The sequence below is a fragment of the Macaca fascicularis genome, chromosome 14 (assembly GCF_037993035.2).
Source record: "Macaca fascicularis isolate 582-1 chromosome 14, T2T-MFA8v1.1".
Classification (NCBI taxonomy): Eukaryota; Metazoa; Chordata; class Mammalia; order Primates; family Cercopithecidae; genus Macaca; species Macaca fascicularis.
In genome coordinates this window covers 118,974,510-119,002,490 of record NC_088388.1, presented here as the reverse complement: position 1 = coordinate 119,002,490, position 27,981 = coordinate 118,974,510, and the positions used below count along the sequence as shown (strand labels likewise).

General features: G+C 55.2%; 1 protein-coding gene across 6 annotated transcripts; it reads left to right on the top strand.

Moving 5' to 3' along the window:
- Positions 1–27,278, top strand: TRIM29 (tripartite motif containing 29). 6 transcript variants are annotated; one of them, XM_045370911.2, is made up of 10 exons: positions 1–886; positions 9,560–9,655; positions 10,468–10,701; positions 12,293–12,491; positions 15,147–15,248; positions 17,479–17,571; positions 19,775–19,873; positions 21,512–21,613; positions 23,141–23,217; positions 26,078–27,278. In XM_045370911.2, the coding sequence occupies exons 1-10, from the start codon at positions 83–85 to the stop codon at positions 26,138–26,140; spliced, it is 1,869 nt and encodes a 622-aa protein (XP_045226846.2). In that variant the 5' UTR covers positions 1–82; the 3' UTR covers positions 26,141–27,278. The 6 variants fall into 6 exon arrangements, with proteins under 6 accessions (XP_045226846.2, XP_005579994.1, XP_073868736.1 ...); XM_074012635.1 differs by lacking the exon at positions 1–886 and adding an exon at positions 9,203–9,351; XM_074012634.1 differs by lacking the exon at positions 1–886 and adding an exon at positions 9,203–9,407.
- The last annotated feature ends 703 nt before the right edge of the window (positions 27,279–27,981 follow it).

Genomic DNA, 27,981 nt, shown 5'->3' with positions numbered 1-27,981 from the left:
ACTCCCTGCCGAGACGCCAGCCAGAAAGGCCACCTATCCTGAACCCCAGCAAGCCTGAAACAGATCAGCCAAGCATCCTGAGATGGAAGCTGCAGATGCCTCCAGGAGCAACGGGTCGAGCCCAGAAGCCAGGGATGCCCGGAGCCCGTCGGGCCCCAATGGCAGCCTGGAGAATGGCACCAAGGCTGACGGCAAGGATGCCAAGACCACCAACGGGCACGGCGGGGAGGCAGCTGAGGGCAAGAGCCTGGGCAGTGCCCTGAAGCCAGGGGAAGGGAGGAGCGCCCTGTTCGCGGGCAATGAGTGGCGGCGACCCATCATCCAGTTTGTCGAGTCCGGGGAGGACAAGAACTCCAACTACTTCAGCATGGACTCTATGGAAGGCAAGAGGTCGCCGTACGCAGGGCTCCAGCTGGGGGCTGCCAAGAAGCCACCCGTTACCTTTGCCGAAAAGGGCGAGCTGCGCAAGTCCATTTTCTCAGAGTCCCGGAAGCCCGCGGTGTCCATCATGGAGCCCGGGGAGACCCGGCGGAACAGCTACCCCCGGGCCGACACGGGCCTTTTTTCACGGTCCAAGTCCGGCTCCGAGGAGGTGCTGTGCGACTCCTGCATCGGCAACAAGCAGAAGGCGGTCAAGTCCTGCCTGGTGTGCCAGGCCTCCTTCTGCGAGCTGCACCTCAAGCCCCACCTGGAGGGCGCCGCCTTCCGAGACCACCAGCTGCTCGAGCCCATCCGGGACTTTGAGGCCCGCAAGTGTCCCGTGCATGGCAAGACCATGGAGCTCTTTTGCCAGACTGACCAGACCTGCATCTGCTACCTTTGCATGTTCCAAGAGCACAAGAATCATAGCACCGTGACGGTGGAGGAGGCCAAGGCCGAGAAGGAGGTAAATGCTGGGGCCCCTCCTGCTCCTCCAGGCCTGTCCTCTCTCACCCCACCCCTCCGACCTTCATCTTCTCCACTGGAGCTTCCTCGGGTTTGGGGCTTACGTTTCTGCTGTCCTTGGCTCTTTTAGAAAACATTTCTTTCCCCTCATACCCCGTGTCCCCCCAATCCCACCTGGGGATCAGAGGTGGCTCCCCAATCCCCTAATGTCTCAGGAGACCGGACATTTTCTAGATGAGCAGATGGAGACTCAGAAAAGACTGGGGGCCTGACCAAAGTCATAGGATAAATTCAAGTCAGGTCAGAGAGTATGACCCAATAGCACAGAACTCACTCCTGGGCGCTGTGCCTGGCTGGGGTGCTTCTTTCTTCTCCTCCTTCTCCTTCTCCTTCTCCTCCTCCTCCTCATCCTCCCCCTCCCCCTCCCCTTCTCCCTTCTCCCTTCCTTCTTTCTTCCTTCTTCTTTCTTCTTTCTTTTTTTTTGATTTGAAGAAGAGATAATTCCTCTAATCTGAGTGGGTCTGGCCCCTGGGGAATGGGTTGTGGGTGAGGAAAGATACTAGAAAAGTTTGGGGTCCACTGAAATGTCCTTTCTTTTGTCTTTGTAGTTTTTATTTGTGGTACAGTGGCTGCTTGTTCTAGCTGATCCCCAGCTGGTCTCTTGACTTCCTCCACAGCCTCCTTTATCCTTCTCTCAGCTGGGCCCTGTGTTTTGCATGTGTAGTTGTGTGTAGACACACCTATTCCTGCAGGCGGACACTGTTGGGGAAGTTTGGAGTTTGTGTGTGGATGGCGTGTACATGTACAGCTAGTCCCTGACTTAGGATGGTTTGATTTATGATGGTGTGAAAGTGCTATGCTTTCAGTACAGTATTCCATAAAATTCAACACTTTATTACAAAATAGGCTTTGTAGTAGAAGATTTTGCCAAACTCTTGGCTAATGTAAGTGTTCTGAACAAGTTTAAGGCAAGCTAGGTTAAGCTATGATGCTTGGTAGGCTAGGTGTATTAAAAGCATTTTTGACCTATCACATTTTCAACTTACAATGGATTTATTGGTAAATAACCTCATCACAAGTTGAGGAGCATCTGTATATGTGTTTATTTTATGTGCACGTGGGTGTTTTTGTGCCTTTGTGAATGTTTGCATGTATTTGTATATGTGATACGTAAGAGTGTTTGCATGAGTTCTATGTGCCTGTGCCTGTACTTCTATGGGGAGGAGCAGAGGCAAGTGCAGGCCTGTGGATGTAGCATACCTGGGGAAGGTGATTTGAGCAAAGGGCCCAGCTGTGGCCACTGCCCTTTGCCCCACAGATGTGGGGTTCACTCTTCCCTAGGTACACACCTACAGGTGGCCTTCCCGGGGCAAACCTTCCTGACCTCCAAAGCAGTGAACTCCACTTTCCTGAAGAGCTTCTGCACGTCTCAGATCTGGACAGCACAGGATTCCTCCTTGCCCAGGCTTCCTGACCAGGAGGAGCTGGTTGATTACTCTCTCCTTTCATCTCTCACTCACACCCCTGGACAGAAGGGGCTGAGGTAGGGAGGGGAATGTACTCACAGATCCCTTCCAGAAGCCTTGTTTGGCCCAGGAAGATGTTTCCAGCTTCCCCCATCTTCCGACCCCAGTGTGGCCTCAGGCTTCATACTGAGAGATATAGATGGGACAGGGGCCATGAAAGTCATTCTAGGGAGCTTACTTGGGAGTTTAGACAGAATAAGAGGCAATCATCCTCATCACAGCAACTGAGAAATTGCAGAGCCCCAGACAAGGTTTTAGGAAATGTGACTGAGTTCCAGTGCCAGTTTTTGCCTCTAACTAACTGTAAGACTGTGAATAAGTCCTTTCCATTCTCAGTCTCAGTTTCCCAAGGGGTGAGGCTAGATTGTTGGTTTTCAAATTACCCCACAGAGCCATAGCATTCTTAGAAATGTCTTTGAGGCCTCAGGATGAGGAGGGGGCAAAGAGGTGTCAAGAAGACGGAGGGTTCAGGTTCCCACCTCGACTACAAGCAAAATATTGATCATCTTCTATGTAGGATTTGACCTCAAATTTGGACTGAACCAAGGATATCTCTGCTTAAGCCTGGGTACCCCTGGAAGAGGTGGTTCTGGTGGGCAGGAAGGTCTTGGGCAGCCCCGTCTGGATGTGCCAGGAGCTCAGAGTTCAGAGTTCAGGTTCCTGTATGGGGGCCGCTGAGGGACTCACAGTTCTTTTCTGAGGCAGGGCTCATGATGTAGGTCGGGAGGCAGGGCTCATACACACAGACAGGACTGGGGAGCACCCGCCCAGTTACGCAGAGTGGCTATCAGTCAACATCAAGTTGCAGTGGACAGAATGCCAGGCCAACAGAGTATTCCCTCACCTTGCAAATAGGGACACAGGCATAGAGGAAGGAAGGGGCCTGTCCAAGGTCCTTGTTTGAGGAGGAAGCCCCCTAAGCCCTCTTCCAGTGTTTGAGAATGCCTCAGGGAAGGGGCCCCAAGGGGATGGGATTGGGATATGTGTGCTTTAGGAGAAAATGCCTGGTCCCCTAAAGTAACCGTCATGGTGGGAGCTTCAGGTAGCCTGTGCGTTTGTGTGCACATGCATGTGCACCTGCAGCATAGGGCTAGGCAGGGAGAAGTGGAGCCAGGCAGCCAGGAGACTGAGCTGGGCATCCCAGCTGTCTCGGCCTGGCTCTGCTGGAATGTCAGAGGTGGGGGACATTGTCACAGAGCAGGTTTAGTGGGTAGATGGGCCAAAGTGAATGAGCATGCCAGTCCTGGCATCCTTTTGAGGCATCTCCTGCAGACCCAAACATCAGCCCACACATAGCTGTTTGCAAGCAGCCCTTGTTCAGAACCTGTTCTGCAGGCCAGTGGTGAAGGCCCAGGTGACATAGCCTCAGACCTGCCTTGGTTGGTTGTGTGAGGCTAAGATGACACCCAGGGCTGTGGGTGCCTGTCTCCTGGGCCTCAGCTCTGAGCAGAGTCTCTGTTAGAAAAAGATCACTTGGTGCGACAATATGACAGCACCTTCCTCTAGTGTTCCCTGGGTCAGCATGTTTCCAATTCCATCCTGAATGTCACAATAGGTCCCATACATGTCCTCCTGTCTTCCCCTCTGCCACTGGACACTTCCCAGGCTAGGTTAGGTGGGTGGGATTGAAATGTACACATACATCCCTGTCTGTGTCTCATGGTCTTCCTTCTGCCTATCTCAAGCTTCAGCAGGCCAGGATGTTAAGACCTCCTGGGTGGCTGGCTGGCTGCACTTGGGTGGCCTTGCCCTGACATGGGTCTGGCCTGCTCTGGGGTGGCAGCACGACGAGGCATGTGTAGAGGTCACTCAGCCAGGAGCATTGCTTTGGAGAGGCTCAGCCTCATGCCTCCTCCACTCTCTCAACCCCACCATTTGGTTCAGTTCAGTTCTCTCACCATATCGTGGCTTTGTTTCTCATCTCGTTGCCCAATTCTTCCACAAAAGCTGAGCCACTGGTTGCTGGGCATGGGAAGCCACGGGTCCTTGCGTTTCTGAGCAGCATTGGTCTGCCCAGGAAAGCTCTTTGGGATTCGGGAAGGGGAGCTGGGCTAAAGGCCAGGGTGCCCTGGAGGGGCTGGGCCCACTTTCCCTGGAGACTTTGGTGACTTTTGGGGAGAGTGCTTGCTCTGGGACGGGGTGGGTGAGAAAGGAGGCAGGGTGACCTCTCTGGGTGCTAAGGGGGAAACAACAAAATAAAAGAGGCTTGGAGACAGGAAGCAGGGGAGCAAAGTGACAGGCAGGCAGGAGACAATCCAGTGTCTATGGCACACACCTGAGTGCCAGTGCCTGGCCCAGCATGTCCTACCTGTAGATGAAGAAACAAGCTCAAAGTCGTCAAGAGACTTACACAAGTTACAGCACTCAAGATTGGCAGAGCTGGGATTCCTCTCTGCTATTTTAAGCCTTTTTGTTCCTGTAGGATCGGAAGGGTCTTCTTGAGATCACCGAGTCCAGTGGCCAGCAATCCCCAGACCACAATCAGCTGGTGCATTGTTGAAACAAAAATTCCCAGTCCTTACCCAAGGAGGTATTTTAAAGGTCTCCCTAGAGAATTCTAATATGTAGCTGGGTTAGGAATCGGAGATCTAGTCCAATTTCACCACAAGGAAACCAAGGCTCAGGGAGGGGAGGTTCCCACTATGCCTGTGTCCCCATCTGCAAGGTGAAGGAGACCGAGGGGGCTGCTAACACTCCGTGGGCCTGGCATTCTGTCCTCTTCCCCACTGTTGGCCTGGAGATGGCCAGGGTGATACCTTCCTTGCCCCGTCTCACCCCTCCCCTGACCTGAGGCTGTGAGGAAGCAAAAGGAACAGTAAATCCCAGTTAAGCAGACTAACTGATCCCAGGCTGTTTGACGTCCGGGTGGAAATGGGGAAATCTATCCAGCATTTCAGATTCTTATCCAGATAATTACCATTTGTCTGGGAGTACAAATCTGGCAATTAACTGGCTCATTTGGCAAATGTCACAGCCGACAGGCCTTGTAGTAAATTCAGGCCAGGGGAAGATCATGGCCAGTCCTCTCCTCCCTGGAGGCAGTGCAGGTACACCTATCCAGGTGGGTGCTCAGGTGTGTCTCCACCTGAAGACCACGTCCAGGTTGAGGCGCTGCTAGCTGCTGCACCACCCGTCTGCTCTCAGGAAAGCCTCTGCTCACCCAAGGCTGAAGGATTTCAAGGCTGGGTGGCCCATGCAGTGCCCGATCCTGGCATCAGAGAGCAAGAGGCAACCAGACAGGTGTGGGAGAAAGGAACAAAGGAGTCATTTAGGGACAGGTCTGGGCAGGGAGGAATGAAGCGGAGAGTAGGAAGTCAGGAGGGAGGCGTGGGCAGGGCGAGACTGTGGGGATCAGAGGCCCTGTCAGCCATCAGGGCCTTTAACCACTTTCTGAAGGAAGAGAGAGAGAGGGAGAGAGAAAGCTGGGGCCTCAGGACAATGGGGAGGGTGTGGGGAGGGAATTGGGAGGGAAGCGGGGGCAAGAGGAAAGACGTGGAACTGCCAAAGTGGGCCATCTGCGTGGTGAAGGGAGCATGGTGGGGCTTAGGTCAGTAGGAGTGAAGGGGAAGGACAATGCCACAGAAGGCACACAGGACAGCCCGGTGCCACCACCTCTAGATGCGCCTCTTAAGGCACAGAATAGGATCTGAGCCCTATTGTTGCAGCTTGGCCTTACCGCTTTCCACCTGTGAGAACTCAGGCAAGCTGTGTAATCTTTCTAGGCCTCAGTTTTCACACCTGTGAAATGGGGCGGGGAGGGGAGGGATGATGCCACTTACCTCCACAGGAGGCTTTTGCTGGTTAAAGGAGAAAAGTCCTGGCACATAGTAGATGCTCAGTAATCAACACTCCCTTCCCTCTACTAGTGTTGAAGGACAGCCCAGCATCTTTTAAACCTTCCCATGTTATATTACTTCCTATACAGGAAAAATTGCCAAGAGCTGAACAGACACGAGGTGCATCCCTAGGTCTCACCCCAAATGCTCCTCCCCTGACAGGGTAGGACTCATCCCAGAGGTGATAAAGGAGCATTCTAGCAGCACAGAGTTCCCAGTCCAAGGGAACTCCAAGAACCCGCTGTGTCCTGCCAGTCTGGTCTTGGAAGACATGCTGTGGGAACAAGGCCCCTTCCCAGCCTGTGTCCAACTTCTTCAGTGCCCCAGAGAAATAGAAGGCCAAGTCTCTCCTCCACCCTGACCGACTCTTCCACCCACAGCTGCAGACAGTCTCCCCTTCTGACCCTGCCCTCACAGGTTTCCACGTCATCCGCCAACACCTCTGGCTCTGCTCTCCACCCCTCGGTGCTCAGCTAGCCCTGTTGCCCTCTTCCCTGGCTCCCTTACACAGGATGGACTCCGGGGGGACTGGCATCACCCTGCCCTTGGCCTAGACACTTCTTTGTTCTAATCCCCATTGAATTCTGCATCCCTGAACTCTATCTCCTTCGTCTGTCTTGGCCAGTGAATCCATGCTCACCTGGGGAGACCTTTCCTCCTCTGCAGCCCCAACCATGCAGCCCTCACCTTCTCTGGTCAGACCTTCTTCCACTTGCAGGTGGTTAGTCCACCCTCATCCCCTTTTTTCCTCCTTCATTTCTGCCAGTGTGCTCTGATCTTCCATTATCCATGAGCTATGCTTCCGTCTTGCATTCAGCCCAGTGTCTTGACCTCGCCAGCCTCTATGCACTGCCTGCTGTTCACTGTGTGTCTGGACAGTGTACACGTTCCATCTGGATCCCAATCCAACAGCATACACTGTCCTCACCTCTGAACACTACCAACACCTCACCTGATCACACCTGCCGCGCTCCTCACTTGCCAATGCCGGGCCCACCTGCCCACCACGCTGCACACACTGCTGCGAGCATGGTGTGAGTGAATGCACCTGGCCTGGCCCCTGGTCCATGGAAGGTGCCCACACAACAGTGACGATGGGGACCATTGCTCAGACGGTGCTCACGCTGTGCCAGATGCTTTCTGGGAGCTTCACTCCCAATCCCAGGGCATTCCACAGCTTCCCTGGGAGGCAGGTCCTCTTCCTGCCCACCATGGACCAGACAAGGCTACTGAGGCACAGAGAAGCTAGGCAACTTTCAGAGGCACTTGCTGTCCTGTGCTCCCGGTGAGCTCCCTCTGAGCCCACCATTGCTCATTTCATGGAAGGGCTGCCTATCCCCTATTTGAGACAGGACTTTTACTAGCGCTGGGCCTTGGCCTGTGGTGGGAGGGATTGTGCTTTTGTTCTCTGTTTTCCTTTCCATCAGACCTTGTTCTGGGGGTGGAAGGTAGGGTGAGGAACCCAGGTGCCAACTCCTCCATCGCTGAGCTGGGTCAGGAGGTTGGGGGCCTCCAGCTGTTCCCCGACCTTGGGCTTCACTCAGGAGTTCTCCAGGGTGAGAAAGGTGCCTGGGATAGAACCCCAGTCTTGGTTCTCTTGGACTCTTCCTCACAGCTCAGATCTGCTTGCCAGGTCCAGCCTCCTCGGAGGCCTTTGGGGCCATGGGATCTGCCAGCCTGTGTTTCCTGGACTCTTGGGCTCTGCATCCTCAGAGAGTGTGACGGTCTAGTTTCTGCCCTTACAGTGGGCCTCCTTTCTGTTTTCCACTCTCTCACCATCTTATTTAGTGACTGCTGGCTTCTCTCCAGCCTTTTTTCCAGAGATAGGGCCAGATCTCCATCCTCATCTCCTTAGGTCCTCTTTTCCATCTCTGGTAATGGTATTTTCCATGCTGTGGCATTTCCAGCCCATTGCTGGTGGGGCAAATGCTACTGAGAACAACTCTGAATCTCCCTGCCTGGAGAGCCCAGGAATGTGGGGGTGGGGGCGGGGAGGACAGGGATTCAAGGACTGTCTGGAAAGCTCTGCGGCTCTTGCCTGATGCCTTCCCCACCCTCTGGGCACCTTTTCCAAGAAGGCCAGGGAAACTCTGTCTGCCATCGGATCCACTTCCCTGGGTGCCTGCAGCAGGTCCGCTGTTAGCCCTCCCTTGGCCTGGTGGGGCGTTCAGAAGTTGTGCCGTGTAGTGATGCACGTGTCCAGGTGCTCATGACTCCTGGCTGCTGGAACTCACATTCCTAGAGGTTTGTGGCTTCCTCACCTTGACTATTCTTTTGGGCTCATCAAGGAGATGACCAGAGAAAGGGGTGGGACTCTGCATTCAAAACCCAGTGGTAGTGGGGAAATCTGGAGCAATCCAAGGCTCCCTTGGATGCTTCGTTCTGTCAGGTGGAGATCATTCACCTATTGTCCATGCTGGAAGGGGCTTTGAGAGTCCTACAGGGCAGCCCAGCAGAACAGAGGCTTGGCTGGATGGGACTGGCCTTAGCTTCATGCCTCTCCTTTTGTCTCTATTGTGGCCACTTTTCAGAGAAGGGCACTTCCCCAAATGGAAGGTGAATATGGGAGTGAAAGCTCATGTCCTAGCACACTACTGATACAACCTCTTCCCAAACCACCCCAGACCCCAACAGTCTGTGTCCTCTTCCTGAGCAGGAGTCCCTACAACCCCTTCTTCCACTCTACACTGCCTTCCTCTCTAGCCTTCTCCTTCCCCAGAGCCCCTGGGTAAAAGTCCCTGTCTTGCCAAAACTGCAGAATGCCTTCCCTTTCCCATAAACAGGTTTTATAGCTGTGCATGCCCAGACGGAGTCCACGCCAGAGGCAACCCTGGCTGCTGCTTGCAACACAGCCCTACGTCATGCCATAGAAATGCTGCACACTGTTACTGCCATGAGACACTCCCTGGGCTGGGCTGGGCTGAGCTGGGCTGGGTCCCCTTCCTTTCTCTTCCCAGTGTCTGCAGGTCCACTGAAAGGGGCAAGCACCCTGTAAATGAGTTCCCTCCTGCTCATGCTGGGTGGAGGAGACAAGCAGAGGTTTAGCCCTTAAAAATACAAGGCTAGAATGTCCAGCCCTAGTGGCCTGAGAATATAGCAAGATGGTATTTAACTTACTGCTAGATCCTTGGCGACTGGCATGGTGCCTGGCATATCCGAGGTCCTGATGAATGTTTGCTGAATGAAGAGCTGAGTAGATGAGTGATGAGCCCTGGCTGCGAGTGTGCCCCCTGGGTGGACCCTCTCCCTTGTTCTCTGGTTCTCTTCCATCTCCTCCCCCTGACTTCTCCAATCCTGGCTCTCTCTCTGCAGACAGAGCTGTCACTGCAAAAGGAGCAGCTGCAGCTCAAGATCATTGAGATTGAGGATGAAGCTGAGAAGTGGCAGAAGGAGAAGGACCGCATCAAGGTGAGCGCCCCCAAGCTCACCTTGCTGCTCCCTTACCCCACCAGGCCTGCCTGGAAAGAGGCAGGCCTTGGCTCCCATTTGAGTCTCAGGCACACATAGACATCCCACATGTGTTTCTTCTGGCTTCTCCCACGTCCTCTGACATTCTCACTGACTGCCCTTCTCAGTCTGAGCCAGGCACTCAGGTGGGATCCTGTCTGTGACCTAATACCCATTTCATATTATCCCAGCAAGTAAAGACCCCAGTGTGTCTTCTGATGTTCTCCAATGTCTGTTCTGCCCACCAGACTCCCCAGCCACCAAATGCACACCATTTCTTCTCTACTTATGCCATTGTGGCTAAATATGTGTCTGCCGTGGTTTGGGTAATTGCAAACTACAATCTGAAATCACTGCCTGCTTGACGCTGACTACATACACAGCTGGCATACACATTAATTTTCTGAATACACATTTCTACATATACATTCATTTTCTGAAGGATGTTTGGTTCTGGTTAGAGTTTCAGGGAGCATATTGTGACCCATGGGAGAACTTTGGGGCCCACAGGGAATGATGGCTCATATTAACCCACCAAGAGGAAGGAGCCACGGTAGGAATGTGGGCTGTGAACAAACCTGGCTATCTCTATCAGTAGGTGGCATCCCTCAGTGATGCCTTTGAATGAGATTCTTGGCTAAACAGACTTGCCAGGTTAGGGCAGTGGGAATGCCCTGACCCTGTGCTGGAAACCTAAAGACATACCCAACTAGGGAGATTTCTTTCCCTAACTAAAGCCCTGCCTAATCCCTTCCCTGACTTTGGACCTCTAGAGCTTCACCACCAATGAGAAGGCCATCCTGGAGCAGAACTTCCGGGACCTGGTGCGGGACCTGGAGAAGCAAAAGGAGGAAGTGAGGGCTGCGCTGGAGCAGCGGGAGCAGGATGCTGTGGACCAAGTGAAGGTGATCGTGGATGCTCTGGATGAGAGGGCCAAGGTGCTGAATGAAGACAAGCAGACCCGGGAGCAGCTGCACAGCATCAGCGACTCTGTGTTGTTTCTTCAGGTAACAAGCCACTCCTCTGTCACTCAAGCCCTCAATTTCCCCGTGCACTTTTCGAGACCCCCCTCCATCATCCATCCATCCACCTATCCACTTATCTACCTATTCATCTATCCATTCATTCACCATCCAGTCATCCAACCATCCATCCATTCATCCATCTATCCAAGTGCCATTCTCTCTGTTTAATTTTTTAATCCAATCCATTTCTCTACCTACTCTCAAGATGGCACACAAATATCACCTTTTATGAACTTCAGTTGATATGTGCTAGCAGTGCCGTAGGCTCGGTAGGAAAGATTTCTGAGATCAGTGAATCGGGTAGAGGGGCAGTGGCGTAGGAGTGCTGCCTATTTGTTATCTTGGATCTAGTCCATTTGTCTATTCATCCATTCATCCTTCCATCTGCTAGAGTGTTTTGGATACTACTGCATGCCCAGTACTCTATTAGGTGCTGTGGCGAATAGAGAAGTACAAGACATGGTTTCTGCCCCCAAGCAACTGCAATCCAGCTGGGAAGATAAGACATGTACAATTAGAGAACAATATAGAAAAGTGTGTAATTAAATGATAAAGCATATGGCTCAGGAGATAAGTGCTTGTAGAAGCTCAGAGAAGGGCAGGCGGGCTAGAGGAAGCTAAGACAGCTTTGTGGAGGAGGTGGAGTTTCAACTGGGTCTTGGAGGCCGGTTAGGATTTGAGAGGTAGGACAGAGTCTTCGGTGAGGAGGAAGGGAAATGAGAAGTGCAAAGGCAGCACTGAGCATGGCATGTAAAGGTAGAAATACCACTGTGGGCCGGGCGTGGTGGCTCACATCTGTAATCCCAGCACTTTGGGAGGGCAAGGCGGGCGGATCACCTGAGATCAGGAGTTCGAGACCAGCCTGGCCAACATGATGAAACCCCATCTCTACTACAAAAAACAAAAACAAAAACAAATTAGCCAGGCATGGTGGACTCACCTGTAATCCCAGCTACTCAGGAGGCTGAGGCAGGAGAATTGCCTGAACTCGAAAGACGGAGGTTGCAGTGAGCCAAGATCGTGCCACTGCAGTCCAACCTAGGCGAGAGAGTGAGGCTTCGGAAAGAAAAAGAAAGAGAGAGAGAAAGAAACAAAGAGAAAGAAGGAAGGAAGGAAGGAGGAAAAAGAAGGAAGGAAGGAAGGAAGGAGAAGGGAGGGAGGGAGGGAGGAAGGAAGGAAGGAAGGAAGGAAAGAAAGAAACAAAGAAAGAAAGAAATACCACCGTGGCTGACCCTGAATACCATAGTCATTCCTTGCATTTCTTTAGTGCATTCACTCCCAGTCTTCACAGCTTGTGTCCCTCTCACAAACCCTATGAGGTAAACAGATGCACCCGCTTTAGCGGTGGGAGTCGTGGAGTCACACATCTGAATGCCAGTGCCATCAGGGCTGTTAGCATCCAGTGAGTTTTAGCTGAACCTTTTCACCTTACAGAAGAAACAAACGTCCATTGAGGAAGAGTGGGGCTTGCAGCACTGAGATCCCCAGCTGCACTGTGAGAGCCCCTGGCAGAGAAGAGTCCTCATAGCTCATGAAGACCCAGGCAGTTAATGGTTTTTTCCTTTCTTGGTAGGAATTTGGTGCATTGATGAGCAATTACTCTCTCCCCCCACCCCTGCCCACCTATCATGTCCTGCTGGAGGGGGAGGGCCTGGGACAGTCGCTAGGCAACTTCAAGGACGACCTGCTCAATGTATGCATGCGCCACGTTGAGAAGATGTGCAAGGCGGACCTGAGCCGTAACTTCATTGAGAGGAACCACATGGAGAACGGTAGGTCCCCTCTCGTGGCTGGGCCCCAAGGCCATGGACCTTTCTGTCCCAAATCAATTCCTGCTGCCTGACATGGGCTGGTGTCCGGTGAGCTTATTCTCATTGTTCCTACCCACCCATCCACCCTTCCTCAGGCTGTTTGGACTAGGATACAGGGATTCTAACCCTCCCCCTCCTTTGAACTTGCTGCCAAAGTTATGCAGCTATAACAAGAGGCCTCCAGAGCAGGGACATCCTGGGCACTGGCTGCACAAATGCCTCCTCTCTGTGGGTTGTCCATCAAACTCAGAGACTGGTTTTGTTCAGATCTACATCTAATTGCCGGGCCCCGCCCGGCAGCTGTGTGGATCCTGCCCCTGGTACGGGCCATACTCCAAACTGGTGGCTTTGCAGACTCTAGCAGACATGACCTAGAACTGCAGCCATGCCTGGAGGGAGGACTTGCCTGTCATCATGGCCATGCTGAGCAGTGCTGAGCCCAGAGGCTGGACTTGGCCTGGTGGGCTGGGCTGGGGATGGTGGGACAGTGTCTCTGTGACTCACCAGCTCCCCTGAAGTCAGCTCTTCTTCTGAGTCATGCTGTCCCCTCAGAGGTCAACTGAATCATCTCACAGAAAACCTCTGAACCTGAGAAACAACATTGTTAAGTCCTTTTCCACCCAGTCCCTTTAGGGCCTGAAGCCTGGGCACTTTCCCCAAGGCCCCACCCGATGTCCCAGGTGTTGCACAGGGCCTTGAGAGTACAGCCTTATTAATGAATGCTAGACGTGAATACCCCAAAGGAAAGGACCCCTGATTGCTCTCCAGACACAGCATATGATTCTTTGGGGGAGGAGAAGGACATGAGGGGGATAGGAGTGTGCGGAAGGGTTGGGGTTCAGGAGGCCATTTGTGCACCTTGGTGATGGCAGTATCACAGTGTCCCTGTGAAATGTGGGGGACATTCAGTCACACCCAAGGACAGATAAGCCATTTCAGCAAGAAGCCATATGATTATATGGCTTCAAACGGCACTCAGATCCCGAAATCCTCCTTCTAATGACAATAGTGATGATGCTAATGGTGATGGTGACAGCTGACAATGATTGAGTGCTCGCTCGATGCTGGGCATTTCGCTGAGCTCCTCATGCACATTACCTTATTTTCCCTGCGGGGTGTACTGCATTTTACAGGTGAGAAGGCTGAGCCTCAGAGACGCATCCTTTCATAGGGCGCACAGCTTGGTAGGGGGTACGGCGGGGTTGAACACTCCGCTATTCAGTCTCCCATGCCCTCTCATCTGAGAAGCTGCAGCTGCCGGTGGCTGCAACAGTGGGGTTGAGGAGTGTGATAATCATCAGCCCTGGGGTACAAACCTGGCAGGGGAGCCCCTCTGGTGAGGTCTGGCCAGGCCTGGGGGGATGGCCTAGACTGGGGTGGAATGAGCCTTGCAGAAACTGTTCAGCCTCCTGGCCGCTCAGTGTCCCATTTCTAGGTCACAGTGCTGGCCACGGCCTCTGTACAGGTGTGGCCCCGCGTCCTGTATGAGGTGTGTGGCGAGGTGGCAAGCAGGAGCAGGGATAGGCACTGCTGATTCAGTGGCCCACACCTGTGCCTGGGGCCGTGGGGGCGGCTCCTCTGCCCCATGTTGTTTTTTTGTGTGGCTGCTGTGTGGATGCTGGGAGAGTGTCTGCTCTAGGAGGTGGTGGCCGGTGAGTCAGACAGTGGAGTGACCATCCACTCCTCCCTGATGCCAGCCTGCCCACCAGACCAGGAACTCGTCCACACCTCAAAGGCCCCTGTGCTAGGAGACACCAGGCCACTTCATCCTGGGTTCTGTGGGGCACAGGGCTGGGCTAACACCTAGAAGGGCGTTTGTTTATTCTTTGAGTATCTACTGTGCACCAGAGCACAGACAGGTGCAGGTGATGAAGATGAAGAACGAGGCTCTCAGCCACATTCCTCCTCTTGCTCAGGAGAGAGAGAGAGGGAAGGACAGGGAAAGTAGAACACGGGGAAGTTGCAAGAGAAAGGAATGGACTGGGTGTGGCTGAGGGAAATCAAGCGTCGAGCAGCAGATCTGTTTGAGTTGGGGGTTAGGGAGTCTGCAGGTGAGTGGCCCCCGCCATAGCAGCTCACTCCACTGCCTGAATACCTGGGCCATGGAGGCCAACACTGAGACCTCGTCCCCTCACCTTAGGCTGCCAGCAGTGGCTGGGACTGAACCCGGAAGTAGAGGGCCAGGGCTCAATCCCCAGCTCTGCCCTTATTGCCATGTGACGTTGGGCAAGCTGCTTCTCTTACTTCCTGAGTCTCAATTTCCTTATCTGTCTCAGGGGGATGTAACCACAGTTGATGTATGGATCAAATAAGAAATGGGCATTGAAGCACCTTGTAAAGGTGAAGTGCTCGGAAGTGCTGTGCACACGATCTTATTCACAAGGGCTCCGTCCGAGAGGGTGGGTGGCTCTTTGCAGACACCCTCTCCACCAAGAACTCAGGAACCGAGCAAATGCCGGTCAGGGCGTCATATTCTCGGAGGCTGCGGAAACTTGGCTCTCCCTGGGACGTAGGGGGTGGGCTATGGGGTGACTCATCTGAGCCCCCAAAGTCCCCAGTGGGCTGCCTCCTCCTTCCTACCTGGTTCCTCTGCTGACCCGACCCTCTCCTTCCTAGGTGGTGACCATCGCTACGTGAACAACTACACGAACAGCTTCGGGGGTGAGTGGAGTGCACCGGACACCATGAAGAGATACTCCATGTACCTGACACCCAAAGGTAAGAGGGAGCCCTCTCACCTTAGACCCAGCATCTCTCCTGCTGCCCAGGGGACCCGCAAAGTCCATGCAGTGACTCTTAGCCAGGTTCCTTCTGGGTGGGGGTGATGGTATGTCCAGTTTGCGTGGGAAAGTCCTGGCATCTGCACGTTGTCCTGATGTGATTATGAACAGCGTCTGCGTTAGCTCTCAGAAGCGTCCTGGTTCGAACGAGAAGTTACGTGGTGCCACCTCCTCAGAGGCAATCCTCCTCGGCCGCACAGGCAGCCCCTCTGCCCTCCTTGCCCTCTCACTTCTAGCCCACACCTCTGCTTCTCTTTCTTTCCGGACGTCTCCAGGGCTCCCTTCTGCCAGGCTGGTGCTGTGTTTTGCTTTGGCTCAGGTTTTGTAGGGGCTGAGCCCTCTGAGATGGCTGCCGACCCCAGGACCATTCTGCTCCCCTAGGCGGGGAGAGCAGTGCCTCTTCTTCTGAGTTTCCCGGCTCTGCACCCTGGCTCCCTTGGCCCTCCCTCCCAGGCCCTGGACAGTCCCAGCCTGCAAGGTGCTGGCCTAGCATAGACCAGTGCCTGCCTGTCCTTGTCCTGTGGCGGCCTCTCATTCTTGGGCGCCAGCAACAAACCACAGAAATATCCGTTACATAAGGGCGGGTGCGCCGACCCTCGGACCATGAGAGTGTGTGCCTGTGCGGGTGGGAGAGTGGGACTGGGGGAGGAGGGAGGCATGGGGAAGGCACAGGGGCTGGGGAGGGGGAAGCCTCCAGGAGCTGATCAGTAATTCACACATGTCTTACACACACACACACACACACACACACACACACACACACACACACACACACACACACACAGTGGGAGAGGCTTGGGGGATTTGGAGAGATGAGCTCAACAGAAAAGCACCTGTGCCGCCCCACCCAGTTTGAAAACAACCCCTGGGCTTCTTGGTTGTTGGGCTCTCCCTCCTCTGACATTCCTGGTGTGGGCCAGGCCCCAGCCAGCCAGCCTGCCTCCTCCCTGCCCAGGGTGCTGTGCCTTTAGGCAAGTTCTGGGAGAGGATAAGCTGTTCTAACCAGTCAGCCCCAGCTCCCCTCTCCTTAGAAACCCCACCAGGCCTCGCCCCAGCCCTGTCCCTCCTGTCTGTCCCTACCATCCATGGACCAGGCCCTGGGGTGTCATCGAGTGCCCTGATGGGCTCCTGTGGGTCTCTCCTGCTCTGTAGGAGACTGAGGGCCTGGTGTGAGCCTCCTGCAGGTGTGGGAGGGGGTGGAGGGAACAACAGCACCCACTATGATGCTACCCTGACAGCTTAGGGCCTGGGGGATCTTGGGCAGGCCTCAGTACCCATATCTGAAGAGAGGGGAGGTTGTGCTCACATGCTGGGAGACTTCCCAGCTCTGTTGCTGTGAGTCAGTCTATGATGTCTGTGATGGAAGAAGCAGGTTCCCCCAGCATCCATGCCCAAGCACTGTGGGTAGCCTATGCTGAGGATGGGAGGGACAGGAAATCTGCCCTCTGGGAGCTCCCAGGCTCAGGGTGGAGGTGTGGGGAGGACACCAAGGAGTCACCAAGGAGATGAAAGAAACAAGGCTCCTAAAGGGACTGGGTCCTGAGTCTGGGAGCTCTGAGGTCAGTGGGATTGACAGTGACTGTGACTCCTTCCCAGGAGGGGTGAGTTTCCGGGAACCTGTGCTCAGTAGAGGGGCATGACTGCGATGGGCAGAGGGCATCAGGGACCACAGGCATAAAAGCTTACAGGAAGGACTGGCAGGGCCAGAACTGGGGGTGTGGTGTTATGAGAGGGTCAGGTGGGGAGGGACAGAGGTAATAGAGGACCAGAACACACATGGGGAGCTCATTGTTTTCAGCTGGGTATCAGTGGGGTTATCAGTCCCCACTGCTTCCTCACAAGGCTGTTGTGAGAGCCCAGGTGTGCGGAAAGGAAAGCACTTGTGAAGTGAGGCTCTGATCTCCCACCGCTTCTGCCCCTGTGGTTGCCATGGCCTCTCCAGGTTTATGCTGATGCTCTCCTCATGGTTACTAACAGAGCCCTTCTACTCTTCAAAAGCATGCCAATTTTGGTGATAAATTAGTTGATTGCCTTATGTCAGACCCGAAGGACCTCTCTCAGTGGTGGAATCCAGGTCCTGTGATGGGCACTTGGGCAACTTTTTGGGGACAAGGTGTCCTGCATGAGACCGTTTTCTGCAATGACAGCCCCCTTCATCTGCTTCACAGGTGGGGCCCGGACATCATACCAGCCCTCATCTCCCGGCCGCTTCACCAAGGAGAACACCCAGAAGAATTTCAACAATCTCTATGGCACCAAAGGTAGGTGGTGGCTCAGCTTGAGGGTGCACAGAGTTCATGGGGACTGTGCAGGCAGGAGGGGTATAGAGGTGGGGCCAGGGGGCACGGGGTTCAGACCCCAGTGTGAGATGAATGTGGGAAGCTGGGATGGGTAGGGGGCCCAGACACGGGTGGAGAGGGGTCCTACCTACCGAGCTTAAAGTGTGTGTGTGTGTGTGTGTACATGCATGGGGCACACAGTTAGGCTGGAGGAAAAATAGCCAGGAATCTCGGCATCCGTGGAGATCCTTGAGTCCGTGTGCTCTTCTGATTCCTGAGGAAGGATTTGGGGAAAACTGGGGCTGAGCAGCCACCTTGGGCTTAAGTGTGGGGAAGCCCCCCAGCCAGTATGAGGGCACGAGGGCCCACAGAGAATCTACTGATTTGCATACTTCTGCAGTGAAAAGTCGTACAGTGGTTAGTTGTTAGCTTGGCTGTGACTGGAAAGGAAGGCATGGCAGGAAATGGGACTGGCCCTGGAGCTCCAGGAGGTGAGGCGAGTGAGCAGCACCTTAAGACCTAGATGAGATGAAATGGGGGTGGGGACGTGGCTTCCCTAGGGGGAGCTGCTAAGTTCAGGGTCTCCTTCTGCCCAGTGCTCCGAGGGGACCATTTGCTCCGGGGCAGGGCCATCCACTCAATGAGACCTGGTTCTGGGAGCCCTTGGTTCTGTCCTGGGGGCTCCTGGTCACGTGCCAGCCATGCACGGGGAAGGAGGGGACTGGGTCAGCCCCCGCCCCAGACATAGCACTGGAGGACTCTTCTGTGAGGACAAGAGCCATGGAGACTGGAGGGTCAGGGGCACCACAGCAATGCCTGGGCCTCTACATCCAGGATTGGATTCACAGCCGTGACCAGTGGCACCCCCTCCTCCACATATGCAGTAGACCATGGGCACCTTGAGGACAGAGCTGTGTCTGTCCTGTTTGCTGCTACAGGCCCAGAGCTCAAAAGTAGGAGGGGGTCAGGAAGCGGTTGTTGAGAGAGAGACTAAAGGCATGAGTGAACAGAAGGGCAAGGTGTCTGGCCTCGCAGAGCCCTGGCTAGACGTGCTCACTGAGGCCTTGCTACAGAGGCTGCCTGGGATCCCTGTGGGAGGGCTTTGCACAGGGGCAGGTGGCCAGCCCCAGCCATCTCTGACCCCTGAGCCCGAAAGTCAGCCCCCAGCCCTCCCCACAAGCAGCCAAGGGGTGAGCTTGACTAAGGAGGTCACTGATGTTTCAAGCCTGGCAGATGGGGGTGCTGGAGAAGTGTGCATCACCCACGGGGGCTCTGAGCCCCCCACTCTAGTGCCCTCTGAGTGCCCTAGCAGCTCCTCCCACCCCCTTCCCATTGCCTTCTCCTTTGGACTATGGGACATGCCTGCACATAGGCGTGTGCTAGCCTATTCAACTTGGCAACTATCGACTGTCTCATCCCCAAGTTTTAGGATGTGTTTGTATTTATTTGTTCATTGGTTCATGCATTCTGTCCATCAACCATACAATGAACACCTTCCAGGAACCAGGCTCTGTGCCAGGCACCAGGTGTGATGTAGGGGCCAGACAGGCACATTCCTAGTTCATGTGAGCTCACTGCGGGAGACAGACAATTGAACATATAGTTGCCACCCAGAGGGTAGGGGGTGCAGGATGATGTGGGGATGGGGCTGAGGCACATGCAGACATTGGGGAGGTGCCATGTAAGCTGACACTTGAAGACCCCACCCTTGAATCGCCGAGGGTGGGGAGCAGGAGAAGTGTCCTAGGCAGAGGACAGGGTCTGGGTACATAGCCTGGGGCAGGAGAGAAGCTGGAGTGTCTCAGACACTGAGACTTAGCCTGGTTTGAATGTCCAGTGGTGGAGGGAGGATAGAGGCGAAGCCAAGAAGTGGGAGATGGTGGGTGTGTGGTGGGGATTGGGGAGAGCAACTCACGACAGAGCCATGGGCTGCGCTTGGGACGTTGCGCCTTATTCTGAGGACAGTGGCCTTTAGGTAGGGCAGGGACTGGACTACGCTTTATATTTTAGAAAGGTAGCTATGGTGGCAGAAGGATGGGGGTGAGGTATCACTGGGATCACAAGTGGCATCCTGGGTTAAGTTGTGGCCGGCGGCTGGAGAGTCACAGACCTGGCTGTGTCCTGGTCCTGCCTCCTCTCCCCCTCCCAGCTGTGGGGGCCTGACAGCCCTTCTTTGCCCTGCCAGGTAACTACACCTCCCGGGTCTGGGAGTACTCCTCCAGCATTCAGAGCTCTGACAATGACCTGCCCGTCGTCCAAGGCAGCTCCTCCTTCTCCCTGAAAGGTGAGCTTGCCCACCCTGGCCCCTGCTTTCCTCCACAGCTGCCCCACACCTCCCAAACCCTGCTTGGGTCTCTTCCCTGAGCTGCTAGTTCCTCCCTCACCTCGCTGTCCAGTGACCACAGCCTCTCACTGGACAGAGATCTGGCCCAGGACAGACCCTGCTTGTTTCTTGAGGGCCTCAGCTTCCAGGTCATGGCCTGTGTCTTCCCAGGCCTCCCTGCAGGCTGATGGCTGACACTGAGAGTGCCTTCACTGTGCTGTGAACCAGAGCTCCTTTCTGGTCTGTCTGGGCTGAGGCGGAGGGAGTCAGGGCGGCCCCGCCTTAGACTAGCATCTTTGTAACCAAGCTCAGAGAGCGCACCTGCTCTGGGCCTCTCGGGCTTGCCGTCCTAACCCTGGGTGGCGGCCACACTGACAAATTCCTGCCTCTCTCTAGGCCCTAGTCTCTGGCTAGTGAAATGGGAGAGGCCACAGAGCCGGGGAGAAAAAACGTGAATTTGGGTTTGGGAGTCCGGCAGCACCTGGTTTGGAATCCTGACTGCTGCTTATAAGCTGTGCAACTCAGGCAAACTGCTGAGCTCATAGATACAGGGGCCAGATGAGAGCCCGGGAGCTGCCACCATGGTCTTTGCTGAAAATGAGGACAGGAGTGGGGGCTGGGCTACATCAGCGTTTCCCAGGGCTTGTTTCACCACTCTCTAGTCTCTACCTACACGCTGCAACAACAGCTCTCAGTGGTCAGGATGGGGGGACACACCATATCCCCTGCACCCAACCTCTCTGATCCTCAGGGTGCTGCTTCTCCTACTGTGGAGTTTATTTAACTCGCAGCGTTGGCTGGCTCTAGGGTCCTGTGGCCATGGAGCACCTGCCAGCATCCTGCAGAGCCAATCCTGCAGGCGCCCCTTTGGGAAAGGCAGGACCAGACGACCCTAAGGTCCCCCAAGACTGATCCTCTTTTCTGGCACTCTGTCCCCCGCCTGCCTGCGGTGCTCTGCAGCACTCTGACAAGGGAGAGTGGTCGATGCCTCCTGTCCCCTGGGGCTGGGAGCATCCCGAGGGGGCAGGCTTGAACCAGACCCCAGCTATGGGCCCCTGGCCCTCATGTATCTCCTGAAAGATCCCAGGGACAGCTCTAATGGCTGTGGTGGGAGTAACCCTGTCTCTCTTCTGGCACCCCGAACATCTGGCCTGCAAGTCAAGATCAGCAAATTGGGTGGGCTCAGGAGAGGGAAAGGGGCTCTGCAGGGCAGACAGATCCCTGAGCAGTGGCCTCTGAGGCCTCGTCACTCAGTTGTCCCTTCTGGCCCAGAGTCCTACACTATACCCAGGGAAGGGATTCTTGGAGCTGCCGGCAAGATGAAGGAGACAGGACTACAGGTGGAGGGTCCCAGCCTGCAGAAGCCCCGGGCATGTCCTAGCCCTGATCCGGGCCTGGGGAGCTCCAGGACTTGCCTTGGCCTGTTTGGCTTCTAGCAGGTGCCTTTCTGCTCTCTGCTCAAGCCTGGACCACAGAGCACCTGGCAGGGGAGGTGGCCGCCCTCAGGTGTGATTCAGAGCAGCCTCCAGCATGAGGGGTGGGTCCTTTTGGCCCCTCGTGGGACCAGCACTGTGCCACTAATGCCTCTCTCTCTCCCAGCAGGCACTGGGAAAACCCCCTATCAGTTCACCACCTTGGGACAGGCCACTGCAGAGTTTTCCAAACCACTGGGTCGCAGTGGGCTGTCTAAAACTAATCCCGGTACCTGCCCATTTTTCCATTCCTCCCCTTTTCTCTCCCACAGCGGGCCAGGTGGGACACGGGGGGCTCTCTGCCACTTCTAGGGTGTGCCGGTCCCTTCTCCCCAGAGCTCCCTGGAGAGGGATGCATGCCCCACCTGCCACCCCAGCACACTCTATCTGGACTTCTTCCTGCTGCACAAGGCGGGTGACTTGGGCCACCCTGACCCCACCCCTGTTTCCATTCTCCCCTCTCTCATGGCTGGCGTGGGATTTTCTTTCCGGGAACTGAGAGATGAGGCCTGAATTACCCCTCTTAATCTCCACTCAGGATCCCTGGAATGCCCCCCTTCCAAGGCTGCCCCCACCCCCAGATGCAGGAAGAGATCCAGGTCCTTTGCTCCATCTCCTCCCCCTCCTCCTTGCTCAGTGCCAACCTGGGAAGGGCCAGCCCAACAGGCAGCCTGGCAGTGCTCATCATGAGCCTGACCTGCTCATCCTCGCTTAGAGCAGGGCAGGACAGGGGCTTCCCCAAGACAGACCGCAGCCTCTCACTGGACAGAGATCTGGCCCAGGACAGACCCTGCTTATTTCTTGAGGGCCTCAGCATCCAGGTCATGGCCTGTGTCTTCCCAGGCCTCCCTGCAGGCTGATGGCTGACACTGAGAGTGCCTTCACTGTGCTGTGAACCAGAGCTCCTTTCTGGTCTGTCTGGGCTGAGGCGGAGGGAGTCAGGGCGGCCCCGCCTTAGACTAGCATCTTTGCAACCAAGCTCAGAGAGCGCACCTGCTCTGGGCCTCTCGGACTTGCTGTCCTAACCCTGGGTGGCGGCCACACTGACAAATTCCTGGCCCTCTCTAGGCCCTAGTCTCTGGCTAGTGAAACAGGGGAGAGGCCACAGAGCCGGGGAGAAAAAACACGAATTTGGGTTTGGGAGTCCGGCAGCACCTGGTTTGGAATCCTGACTGCTGCTTATAAGCTGTGCAACTCAGGCAAACTGCTGAGCTCCATAGCTCATAGATACAGGGGCCAGGCTCAGTGAGGAGACGTCTACAAAGTCCCTTCCACAGTGCTTGGCACAAGTGGGGCTCCGTGAATGGGAAGCATCGTCCAAACAGCGCAGGGGAGTCCAAGTGAGCGCCTCCTGCCAGGAAACTCTGGCAGGTCATGCTTATGCGTGGTGCTCCTGGTTTCTGGGAAGGGGAGGGCCTGTGGTGTAAACCTCCGGGGAAGGTGAGTGGAAATCTCTGCAGAGCAGTGTGATGCTGCACTGGATGTGGGTGCAACACTCCCCTGCTGCCTGGTCCAGCCCACCTGGCCAGCTCCTCCTCCTCCTGTTTGCTTTGCTGCCTCCTCCCTTTGGCCAGCCTCCGCAGGAATTTTGGTTGCGGCGCCCTGGCTGCTGCACGCCTCTTCAGGCGGCTGCATTTGGTAATGGGCTGGATGATGCTTGGTGGTCACTTTGGAGAAGGCAGCTGTGCTGCTCTGGCCCCGGGGGCCCCTGACCACCAGCGGTGCTCCCTTTGACTTGAGTCTGTTGTCTTCCCAGGCTATCCTTCCCTCATGCGGAGCCAAAGCCCCAAGGCCCAGCCCCAGACTTGGAAATCTGGCAAGCAGACTATGCTGGTAAGGAAAGCACTGCCAGGAGGGCCTGGGCACATCCAGAGACCGGCTCCCTGGGGGCAACAGGTTCCAGGGTCTGTGGGAGGATGATGACTTCTCTGGGCCATGGGGTAGAGAAGGAGGCAGCAGTGGCCTGAATACCTGCACACAGCAGAGGGTAGTAGAGAGCCAGGGCTAATGGGCAGGGGACTGGCTAAACACACACTGTCTGGACCTCAGTTTTCTGATCTATAAAGTGGGCAGCCTTGGGGTTTTTATTTGGCGAATGCTTGTTGGATGCCTATGCTAGTGGAATGACAGCTTGGGTTCTGCCAGCTCTGGGATTGTAAAACAGCCCAGCAGGAGGACAGGCCTCCTTCTAGAGATGGGTCCCACCTCCCCGGGGCAGTTCTCCGGTGCTGATAGCATAGAGGCCATTGGGGTGATAGTGTGGGGGTGGGAGAGGCTGGAAAGTTGGGAATAGACATATTTAGGTTCAATATCTAATGACCCTAGGCCAGGGATATCAGAAGAGCAGCAAGACAGGGAAGCATGGCTTTGGGGTCCAGGCCACCTGCTGACTGTGGGGTCCTGGATAAGTTAGATACCCTCTCTGAGACACTTTCTTGCTTTTTATGATGTGGGGACTGAGATGACCTCCAGTGCCCGTTAGATCTGACATAGCTGACCCTGACTGAGAGCTCCGTGATCAGGGACTGTAGTTCACATGCAGAGCCCCCGTGTGCCTGAACGCCTTGCTCCTGTAGGTCCATTCTAGGCCCTGCTACAGGAGTCAGCCAGCTGCTGTGGCAAGTGGGTGGCATCAGGAGCTCTGCTGGAACCAGGGCCACAGCCCTTGGCTCTTGCTGTCCTTGCAATTGGAGGTCAGAGCAGGAGAGGTGATTTGCCCTGGAACACAAAGAATGGCTGGGGATAGTTTAATTGGAGAGAATCTTTAATTGCTGGCAATGGGAGCTAAGTGATCGTGTGTGTAATTTGGAGCTGGGCCCAGGGGCATTGCAACAGCAGGACTGCAGAAAGCAGATATGGGGAGATAAAAGAAGGTTTCCGTTCTAGACTCAGTCCTTCCCCTCCCTACTACATACTTTTCCACCCTCTCAGAGCCTGGGACCCTGAAGAGAAGGCTCATCAGCACTTTGAGGCCCCTGGCAGGGCAGGGTTCTGGTGTCCAGCAAGCAGCCAGCGCTGGGAGAGTGGAGGGCAGGTGCTGGGGTGCAGAGAGGCTGAGCTGGGAATCAGTTTCCCTGGGGGCTGGCCCCAGCTGTCTCATTGACTTGCTGTGTGACCTTGTGTGAGGAAGAATGATTCCTTTGTGCCTCAGTTTTCCCATCTGTAATTAGGATGATTTCCTAGCTCTTCCAACTATCATATGTGCTGTGACCTCAAGCCAGGGAGGGGAAGGGAGGGTGAGGGGAGCAGTCTGCTCTGATGCCCACCTACCACTCTGGGCTTTTGACCAGACAATGCCGTTCATCGACCTGCAACCCATATTATTGACCCAGTCTTCCTCAAAGAAAGGCTTCAGCCATTTCCAAATCTATTCACTTTGCCCTGTGAATTGCTTGGGGTCCCGGCTGGCCCCTGGGGGTCAGGAGACCTGGTCCAGGCCCTGCTCTGCCAGTAATTAGCTGTTCTTTCTCCTCCCTGGGTCCCAGTTTCTTCCTTTGTTTAATAGGTGGTTTAAGCAAGGTCTGAGCATCCCTCAGGCCCACAAGTCCTGCTGTGAACCAGACATAGGCAAGGAGCTGACCAGGAGGTGTCAGTTCCCTGGCAGACAGGGCCAAGGGCAGTGCACCCTTGGGGTGTGTGTATGAGGGGCAAATGATGTCTCCTGTATTGGGATCCGCAGGGCATGGGGGTGGGCTTAGCCTCTCACCCAGCTCAGGGACAAATCCTCTTCCTGAGACCCTCCAGGGACTGATGGTGCTTGCCTGGGTGAGCAGCAGCTAAGCCGTGCTCTTCCACTCCATCCTGGAGGGCTGCCTCCTCAGGGCCCTGATGAAGTGATCTGGGTGGGGTGGGGCACGCTGATTTCATGAAATTACTGGGAGATACAATGCATGGAGAAGGCTGGGAGAGCTGTCACTGGGCTCTCTCTCCAGAGATGCTCCCTGAATACCAATGGCTGGGGGAGGAGGAGCAGGACGAGAGAGGCAAAGGGCTGTGGGGAGCCTGGGACCGTGTTGGGCTGGGGCAGTTGTTTACCCTCTCTGCACCCCCTCTGTAAGGGAGATTTATGCAGAGAGAGCCAAAGAAAATCCTGGAAGCCCTCGCCATAAGAGAAGTGATGCCGAGAACTGGGGGCTGGGGGTGTGGGTTTTGGAGGCAGCCTGCTGGGGCTTGGATTCCGGCTCCTTGCTTACCAGCTGAGTGACCTTGGGCAAGTTGCCTAGCTTCTCTGTGTCTTGGTTTGCTCAACTATAAAATGAATATGATAATAGTAATCTATGTAATTGGGTGGTTGTAAAAATTAAATGAGTGCATCCGCATATAGCCCTCGGCACAGTGCTGTGAAGTTCCGTGGAGTAGAAAGTGTTATATAAATAGCAGCTGTGGTAGCGCTGGAGGAACCTCCTGAGCTGTGGAGAGAAATTTCGACCAGTGTGATGGGGGGCTGAGGTTCAAGCTCACCCACTAACTATGGGAATGGACTCCAGTTAGGATTCAAACCTGTAAATCCTGACATTAGGGGCCAGCCCCTGATCACAGGGTAGGTAGATCTTGCAGATCAGGCCAAAAGGCTCCTAGAATTGTCGGGGCTTGGATCACTGCTACCTCCTGGGGCAGGTTAGGCTAGGGTGGGTCTAGCTAGCGGGCTCATCTGTCATCTGGCCTCCCTGACCACTCTTTGTTTTCCCCACAGTCTCACTACCGGCCATTCTACGTCAACAAAGGCAACGGGATTGGGTCCAACGAAGCCCCATGAGCTCCTGGCGGAAGGAATGAGGCGCCACACCCCTGCTCTTCCTTCTGACCCTGCTGCTCTTGCCTTCTAAGCTACTGTGCTTGTCTGGGTGGAAGGGAGCCTGGTCCTGCACCTGCCCTCTGCAGCCCTCTACCAGCCTCTCGGGGAGGTTCTGGCCTCTCCAACTTCCCCACTGGCCACACTCCATTCAGACTCCTTTCCTGCCTCATGACCTCAGATGGTCAACATCGTTCCTGTGCTCAGAGGCCAACGCATCACAGGGGTGAGATAGGTGGGGCCTGCCCTAACCCACCACCTCCTCCTCTCGGGCTGGATCTGGGGGCTAGCAGTGAGTACCCGCACGGTATCAGCCTGCCTCTCCTGCCCACGCCCTGCTGTCTCCAGGCCTATAGACCTTTCTCTCCAAGGCCCCATCCCCCAGTGTTGCCAGCAGGTACCTGGACAGCACAGCCACGCATCTCCCTTTCACATGGCCCACCTCCTGCTTCCCAGAGGACTGGCCCTACGTGCTCTCTCTAGTCCTACCTATCAGTGTCCAGCGTGGCAGAGCCTGCAGCCCTTGGCCACTGCAGACGGGAACCTCTCAGTGTCTTGACATTGCCCTACGCAGGCAGTGGGTCTCCACCACAGCCACTTTGAGTCTGTGGTCCCTGGAGGGTGGCTTCTCCTGACTGGCAGGATGACCTTAGCCAAGATATTCCTCTCTTCCCTCTTCTGGGATAAATAATTCCCTTAACACGATATGATCCACCCATGAAAATAGCTACTGGCCCAGCTACCATTTCCCAGCTGCTGTACCATTTGCCTGTAGAATTTCATTCAGTTTATAATTTGGCATTCTCTCTGGCGATGGAGAGTGTGGCTGGGCTGGCTGCAAAGGATGCCTCACACACTGCCCCCACCCGTAGCCACTGCCCCATCAGAGGCTGCCTCCTCCTTCTGATTACCACCCATGTTGCATGTCAAGGTGCCCAGGGACTGGAGATGAGACAAAACCAGGAGCAGCACAGTGGGGACCTCTCCGTCCCAACAGCCCCAGGCCTGTGGGGACTCTGGAAGGATGGGTCAGCTTGCAGGGGTCGGGGAGGGAGACATCCAGCTTGGGCTTTCCCCTTTGGAATAAACCATTGATCTGTCACTTCTCTTGTATTGAATGACCATTTCCCTGAGGGTCCCCAGGGGAACAGGCTGTATTCTTCTGAATGTACTTTTTCCCTCTGATGAGGGCACAGTCGTCTTCCTGCTCTCCTCTTGCAGATGTGGCTCCTTTGAATCTCCCTTAACCTCCCTCACCCTGTCTGGGACACAGGGGTGCAGTGCAGGAGCCTGGGCCTTAGGGAGGCAGGCCTTGGCTGACAATGAACACAGAGAATGATGGTGGGTTGTGGGCCTGGGGATATGCTCAATACCTTCTGCCATGCTCAGGCCTTCTGGCCAGCCCACCCCCAGAGTTCCCAGGGGGAGAAGGGCCCAGGAGTGGCTGGGAGCCTGTAACCTCCAGCACTCTGGTGCTCAGACACAGGCTGGAGTGGAAGCCCACTGGAGGCTTCAGACCTGAGGGCCTTCTCAGTGCACAGAGGGCCTTCTCGGAAGGAGAGCTCACCTCTGAGGCTGGCAGGAGAGTCAGGCTGCTGAGGACAGCACCATCCTGGGCTGGGGGATGGAGGAAAGGGAAAAGGCCATCCAGTCCCTGGAAACCCAGAGAGCCCTGGAAGGACAGTCAGGGAAGGCTTCCTGGAAGAGGTGAGCGAGCCAGGAGGAGGCATGATGGTAGAGAGGGAAGAGGGCGCCAAACAACCACATTCTTGTCCCTGGTGTGGCAGGGACACCTGGGCCCCTCT